At 42.9% G+C, this 7,863-nt stretch overlaps 1 protein-coding gene across 4 annotated transcripts in view; it reads left to right on the top strand.

The window, feature by feature from the left end:
- Trpm6 (transient receptor potential cation channel subfamily M member 6) overlaps nucleotides 1-7,863 on the top strand; it is a 189,357-nt gene that overhangs the window by 127,539 nt on the left and 53,955 nt on the right. For 3 of the 4 annotated variants that reach the window (XM_017799218.1, XM_017799219.1, XM_029565615.1), the window contains exon 25: nucleotides 1,248-1,380. The exons of the other annotated variant lie outside the window; for it this stretch is intronic. In XM_017799218.1, the coding sequence (XP_017654707.1) occupies nucleotides 1,248-1,380 (133 nt within the window). The remainder of the gene's footprint in view (nucleotides 1-1,247; nucleotides 1,381-7,863) is intronic. 4 annotated transcript variants of the gene reach the window in all.

The raw sequence follows: 7,863 nt of genomic DNA, 5'->3' as shown, positions 1-7,863 counted from the left end.
CAAAACCCAAAACCCTCCAAAACCCAAAACCAAACCAAACAACCAAAGAAAAACCCCCCAAAACACTGGCCAAAACCATCTTGGAGAGGAAAGGTTGGATTCTGCTTACAGCTCCTGACTATAGTTCATCACTGAGGGACGCTGGAGCAAGACATTCAGGACAAAAACAAAAACAAACACCCCCCTCCCCACAAAAACAAACAACCCCCCCAAAAAAAACCCAAAACAAAACCCAAAACCCTCCAAAACCCAAAACCAAACCAAACAACCAAAGAAAAACCCCCCAAAACACTGGCCAAAACCATCTTGGAGAGGAAAGGTTGGATTCTGCTTACAGCTCCTGACTATAGTTCATCACTGAGGGAAGCTGGAGCAAGACATTCAGGAGGGTAGAAACCTGGAGGCATGACCTGCAGCAGAGGCCGTGGAGGAGCGATACTTACTGGCATGCTCAGCTACTTTGCTTATGTAGCTGCCCAGGCCACCTACCCAGGAACAGCACTGTCCACAATGAGCTGGGCCCTTCCGCATCAACCAGAAATCAAGGAAATACCCCACAGACAGGACCACAGACCAGTGTGGTAGAGGAAATTCCTTAACAGAGTTCTCTTTCCTCTGCGACGATTTAGTATCAAGTTGACAAAACCCAGCACAATACGTGTTAGTCAGCTACATTACTGGTAAGGCATTTGGCCAAGAGTCGTTTGATATTTAGAAACTGAAGGTTATACGCAGCACATAAATCAGTGCCTGTGACTCCATTATTCAAGGATGTACTGTATTTAGCTCCCAGTTCTGGAGGCTGAGAGTCAAGATTGTGTGTCTCCATCTGGTCAGTCTGTGATGATGATCTTCTAGTCATATCATAACACGGTGGGCAGCTTCATGTGATGCGAATATATGAAGTGGGGCTGGAAGAGAGGAAGGGAGAAGGAGAAGGGAGAGACGAGTAGATGGGTGATGAGAGGGGGAAGGGAGGAGGGAGGAATGAAGAACATTCCATGGAGAGATGGGAAGCAAGAAAGCAAGAGATCTAGAAGTGGCTGACTCGACGTGACCAGCCCTGGGAGGACTACATCATCTCTTCCAGAGGTGGTTCCCACGAGCTAGTCACCACCTAGCATTTACCACCTCGGTATCACCACAATGAGCACCAGATTTCACAATCCACATCTAAACCACAGCACAGTTTGTACAGTTTTCTATTAAGAGTGAAGAATGGTTCTTTATGATGCTTTCCTCCACAGAACTGTACCTAAGTAAGGAAGATCTGAAAAAGCTTCATGATTTCGAGGAGCAGTGTGTGGAGAAATATTTCCATGAGAAGATGGAAGGTCTGGATTGTAGCTCTGAGGAACAAATCCGAGTGACGTCAGAAAGGTAAAGCAGCTTGTTATTCCCACACTGATGCTAAATCATGAGTGTGCTAAGGTATCTAAAAGAGTAAAGAGATCCACCTTCAAACCCAGAGGTTTGAGTTCACCAGAGTTTACGTCATTTATCGTCAATATGATTTGTGCTATCAGTGCATACTTACTGCACATACTGTCTTCCAGACAGTCGCCTTGTTACTAGGGATTGGGGGGGCTAGGAGACGAGAGACCCTGTCTTATGGACTTAAATTTTAGTGTTTGCTTGTGGAAGGGTTTAAGGAAATGAAGTAGACAGCATAAGATAATGAAAGAAGCAGACAGAGGAAGCATGCAAGTTTATGCTAGTCAGTAAAAAGGCTATGAAGAATTGGGGCTGGAGCAACGGCTCAGGGGTTAAGAATACTGACTGCTCTTGCAGAGGACCCAGGTTCAGCTCCTAGCACCCACATGGCAGCTCACAGCTGTCTGTAACTCTGATTCTCGTGGATCCAGTGCTCTCTTCTGGACTCCTTGGGCACTGCTTACACCTGGTATACATACATGTAAGTAGGCAGAAAATTCATACACATAAAATAAAAATAAATAAAAATTAAAAACACTTAAAAGCTATGAAGAAAATGAAGTAGTTTAAAGGAAAAGAAAAGATGGTGATGGGAGGGAGACCTTGCAGTGTGGGGGTTGGGTTGTCCTGGTTTATGTAGCCTGGTCCAGGAAGGTCACTGTGAGGAGTTTGAGGAGGAGTGGCCTTTAGGAAGTGAAGGAGCTGGCCAGACAGGGCCACGTGGTAGAGTGATGCATCTGGCGAAGGAGTGGCACCTGCAGCCACTGGAGGCAGTGTGTTGGCTGTTTCAGCAGCAACCACAGGCCCCAGAGCAAGAGGGCAGCTGCTAGCAGAGGCTCTGGATTTCTGTAGCAGGTCTTGACCAGCATTTGCTGGTGGCAGAGCTGGAGGACGCTTCATTGCAGTGAAGAGAGAGCAGGAAAGACAGCCAGGAACAGTAGACAGCTTAGGTGAGAAGTTTAACTGTGAAGGAAAACAAGATGGGACATGGGGACTTGGTAAGCTGCTTTTCTTGTATATGAGATGACAACGTGTATTTGTGTGGCTCTGGAAATGGCCTGCCTAGGTTTTAACCCAAGAAAGCAGGAGAGGATATGGGCAGTAGGCAAGCTAATGGAGGTAGAGCAGTAAGCACACAGGTGCTGAGACAAAGTCATCGGCTGAGGGGACTTGTGGTTCCTGCGACTTCCAGGAAGAGACATGGTTTAGGGAGGCCATTCAGAGGTTTGAGCAAAGAGGAGAGATGTGTCAGAGAAAGGGAATGTATTAGGAAACTGGTGGGATCAAAACCTATTGGATGTGTCATTATAGTATCTGTGCACGTGTGCCATAGTGTTAGAATGTGGAAGAGTGCCCCTGATTGCACAGACTTCTGAAAACAGGATTGCTTTTGTAAGTTGAAAAAAATTGACACAAGTTAAATACCTTCCTTCATCTTTGAATATACATAAGACCGACTATAGAATGTTAGACCTAGTTATGTATGTGTGTTTTTCTGATGTCCAAATGTCAGATAAATGGATGTGAGTTGTTAAATACAACTTCATTTAGAATGGACTTACATTAAGAATTTTATACATGGCTTACATAGGCATAGCCATGATTATATTGTTCTATACTTTTCTGTTGATAGCATATATATTAAATATGTGTTTATGTAGCTGGTTGAATTTCAGGTCGAATTTAATATTGAGAAAATGTTGACTATCAAATGATGGTTTTTGGACCCATAAAATTTTATTTATCTAAATAGTATCTCCAGGCCAGCTTTCTCTTTGCTTTCAAACATGTTCTGACCCCTTGACAGCTGTGCTCATCCAGCAGTGTGGGCCAGCAGGCTCTGGGTTTTGTGTGACCTGTGTGCTCCTGTAGGAGCTTGCATAGTTGGGGTGAAGTTCTGTTTCTGCCCCTTCAGCTGGGTGCTCTTGGCAACATTTGCTGAACTGATTTGAACTTTAGTTTTCTTATTTGTGAAATAGATGTGAGCATATACCAATCTCAGTGTTGTGAGGATTAACCAAAATAATAGAGGCAAGCTGTGTGGCACAGGGCTGACAGAAAGATATAGTGAAACTTCCTTGGAAAAAATAGATTGTTAACACTGGGAGTAAAATCCCTTTAAAAATACTGTATTAGTTACTTATCACTGTGAAAAAAATATCTGACAAGAAGCAACTTAAGAGAGGAAGGATTTATCCTGGATTGCAGTTTGAGGGAACAGTCCATCATAGAAGGGAAGGCATGGCAACAGGAAACTGAGGCAACTGGCCACATGGAATCCACAGTCAGGAAACGGAGAGAAGGGGAGGAATGCTAGCATTAACTAGCTTTCTCCTTTTTGTTCAGTCTAGGACCCTGGTCCATGGGAAGGTGCCACCCATATTCAGCATGGGTCTTTCTACCACTCTGGAAACATCCTCAGAGATAAACTCAGAGGTGTGCTTTCATGCTGATTCTAAATCCTGTGAAGTTGAATGAAGACAAACATCACGAATTCCCTTCTAGACCTTGAGGGAGATAAACAATATAAGGTCAGCACAGCCCTTTACTCTCGTTAGCCAAGGAAGGAGTATAAGGAGTCTTTGATATGGACAGGCTTATCTTTTGGGTAGATTTCTTTGACTACAGTGTGAATTTGAGGGGCCAGACGGGGACCAGTGATTCCAGGCAAAAGAAGGTTCATAGCTCAGGTTGTGACTGTGAGATGGAGCAAAGGGAATGCGTACTTAGAAAGGACAGTTCATGAGGTATAGTAGGGTAGAGCTCAGCACGCCTCTTGGACTTGTGTGGAGCCACCAGGAAACAAGTGACATTGCCAGGAGATAGAGCATACAAAGGTATGAGGGAAAGCAATAGGGTTTGTATTTGTGGATCTTGAGATAAATGTGGCACGGTTAGTCTCAGATGTCCAGCTCAGGGACAGTGTGGACCTGGACAAAGACATGCCCGTTTATTAGGAGAGTTTGTGGGAGTCAGCTGCCAACTGTGGGAAATAATATGACAAGAAATGAAGTGGAATGAAGACAGTGAGGGGTTGCCATTTGTAAAATGGGTGGAAAAAGAGGAACTAACTCATGAAGAAGAATGGGAAAATGAGGTCCAGGGCATACAAGAAGGGTCTGGAGAAGGGAGTAATCAGAAGCCAAGGGATTGCAGAGTGAGAATCCTAGAGTCAGGCACTAACAAGCAGTTCAGTGAAGACGTGATGCGAGCTCAAGCACCCTAACGCTCATGCACCACTTCATTTCTCTTGGATTCGAGGCGAAGGTAGACATTAAATGATTATATGGCTTTTGAAGCATGTGGATACTTCCAAGGGGCTTCGAACTTGGTTTTGAAGTTCTAATTAAACTTCCACTTAATGTATTTTCTTACTACAATGGTCTCAGTGGTACTGATTTTGTATTGCCATCCTTGTTGAGGTCTTTTTGAGGGAGCTCAAAAACTGAAATGTGGAAGGGAGGTAACTGAACAGGGATTGGAAAAAGGCAGTGTAAAGAGATCTTGGAAGCCATTGCATGTTTGTCTATGTCCAAGGACCGTAATCTACCTTCTAGATGGAATGACTCATGACGTGGATAGAAGGAAAGCATTGAGGCCTGGCAGCTTGCTCTCTTTATGTAGAGCATCTGCTACTACTTTGATCTCGCCAGCGCTGGTGTGCTCTCCTCCCTCTGGTCTTTGGAGTAAGGTGCCTGTGGGTCTCTTTTTATGTCAAGCATGCTGGGTACATTGTATTTGGGAAATGATGTTTCTAAAACACGTAAAAGCTTCAGCATCATGTGCTTGGTGACTCAACTGTGCAGTTCCAACTCAACAAGTTCTACTAGATCTGACTGAGGCCTATTGAGGAAAATCTGTGAGTGGCTCTGGGCACTTGTTTTTCATGAGGCTCTAAGATTCTCAGAGAAACTTGCCTTGATCCCCAGTGACTGGCTGCAGTGGTAGGTGTCATTGATGTCAGACTGTCTGGCTCTGATGCCCAGCCATCTGACATTGGATATGTGACCTAACCCCTTTTTATGAAGAGGACGATAGTCATGCTGACTTTACAGAGTTGTTATGTTGTGAGAGAAAATAGAACATGTAGAACCTTAGTGAAATGCGTGGCACGCAGTGAGCCCTCAATGGATGGGATCGTCAGGCTGATTGTAATTATGGTCCTTATTGTTCATTTTAAAGAATCTTGTCTAAAGGCTCACGGTAAAACAGTCATCATGCCTGTCTTTCTTCCAGCCAGAACTTGCACAGAGGAAACTGAAATAGTAAGAATTTGTTTTATATGTGAGAATGACTGAAAAGCTAGGTTGAATTAAAGTAGTTGGTGGTCTAGGAATATAATTAAAACATGCTTCCCAGGACATTGCGTTTTAGAAAATGAGTACCTGTAAAAAGCAAGAGGGCTGATTTCAGGCCACCAGGTTATTTGTCTAACAGGGTTCTATTGTAGCGCGCTACCTGTTGCCGTGAATAGTGGCTGGCTTCTATTGTATCCATTTGATGTGTCTGCAGCTAATGGAACTTAATGAGTCTCCATTACCACTGCTCAGACTGTACTGTTTTTGAATTAGATGAAACAGGGTGCTGGATGGAGATGTTCCAATTAAGCATATTTGGTAGGAAATATACATATACTTTGTGCTTTCCTACATTGTCCTTGCCAGTTCTAACTCTGTAGGTCCAGAAGGTCAGCAAGCATTTATGAAGCCACTGGTGAGTTACAGAAGTTGAATTCTATATGGAGCAAGCCGAAAAGGTTCTGCTCATGCAGAATATAATGAAAACAGAAACTACCGCCTGCTTTATTTTTTCAATTCCTATCTACAAAGCTCCCAGGAGGAAGGGGTGGAAGTCCTTGTGATCCCTGTGCTTTGAGATGTGCTCTAGAGGCAGGAAATTGAATGGTGTTTTGGCAAGTGCTTGCTACAGCTGAGTGTTCATCTCCTGGGTATAATCACGACTTCCCTCTGTCCCTAATACGAATGGGATCATTTGTTCATAACTGCAGAAGGCTATATCAGCTATGAAATCTATGGTTACACTACCTCCCTTGCTGGTTTTTGCTTTACTCTCACCTACCAAAGATTTTTATTATTGAGCTAGGCAGGGTGACCCAGGCCTCTAACCCTGGCACTTTGGAAAAAGGCAGAGGACTGTAAGTTCCAAGCCAGGCTGAACTACTTAAGTAAGATCATGTCTTAACCGAGCCCAGACCCAGACTCAGACCTACTCATTGTTGAGAAAGTAGAAATATATTGCCTGTCACTCTCAAAAAAAAAAAAAAAGGGTGGGGGGCAAGAAAATAAAGGAAAAAGCAATGTTATAAATCAGAGCTCACTGTGAAAAGCTTGGATTTCTTCCCCATTTAATCTTTTATATATTTTCAGTTAAAATCACACAATTTTTGTATTCTATTTGTTTTTCCTTTCCACGTAAATTTTCTTCTGCAAATAATGAAATATTCTTTATTTAGTTTTTATTTCTTGTAAAAAAATTTATTTATTTTTAAAAATTTTATGTCTGTGAGTATAATACCTACATTTGTTTAAGTGGACCCATGTCGTGCAATGCCCACAGAAGTCAGAAAAGGGCATCGGATTCCCCTGGAACTGGAGTTATGGATGGTTGTTAGCCGCAAAGTGGGGGGGCGGGGGGTGCTCTTAACCACTGAGCCATCTCTCCAGCCCCATTTTTCATTTCTTTACTTAGAAAATTATACACCACCTTAAAAAACAAAAAACAAGGCAGAACATTAGATAGCCATAGTCTTGTTCTACCAGCAGAAATAGCTAAAGAAAGTACCTACCAACAATGGAATTATTTTTAGTGACTGTATATAATTCTTTGTCCTCTTGTAATAAGTATTTGTCATTTTAACATAGTGAAACTGAACTTTATTTACTTTCAATTTTTTTGTTTTATTTTTATTTTTTGTCTTTTTGAGACAGGGTCTCCCTGTAGCCCCAGCTGTCCTGGAGCTCACTATGTAGACCAGGCTGGCCTCAACCTCACAAAGATCCACCCTCCTTTGTTACCCAAGTGCTGGGATTAGAGGTGTGTGCCACCACTCCCAGCTTAATTTTTTTGTTTCTTTGAGACAGGGTCTTCCTGTAGTCATTGAACTTGCTATGTAGAAAAGGCAGGTCTCGATGGCGAAGAGATCTGCCCACCTCTGCTTCTGAGTGGTGGGGTTAAAGGCGTGCAGCACCGTGCCAGAAAGTGTAGCTTCTTTGTGTGTTGTGAACAATCTTTTATAGAGGAAGTCATGATCCTCTTTTTGTCTCTGGTTATCTAATGAGGTCTATTATTTTGCCATTTTTCTTTACCTTTTGCATTTTATATTTGGTGGATTATCTGTTCATGTCATTTGGAACCTTCTTGTTTTTCTTCAGCAATTTCCAAAAGCTTTTGGTTTGTTAAGGCATGAAA

The sequence above is a fragment of the Nannospalax galili genome, unplaced genomic scaffold, assembly GCF_000622305.1.
Source record: "Nannospalax galili isolate Female #2095 unplaced genomic scaffold, S.galili_v1.0 scaffold858, whole genome shotgun sequence".
Classification (NCBI taxonomy): Eukaryota; Metazoa; Chordata; class Mammalia; order Rodentia; family Spalacidae; genus Nannospalax; species Nannospalax galili.
This window is presented reverse-complemented; position numbering and strand designations above follow the sequence as displayed.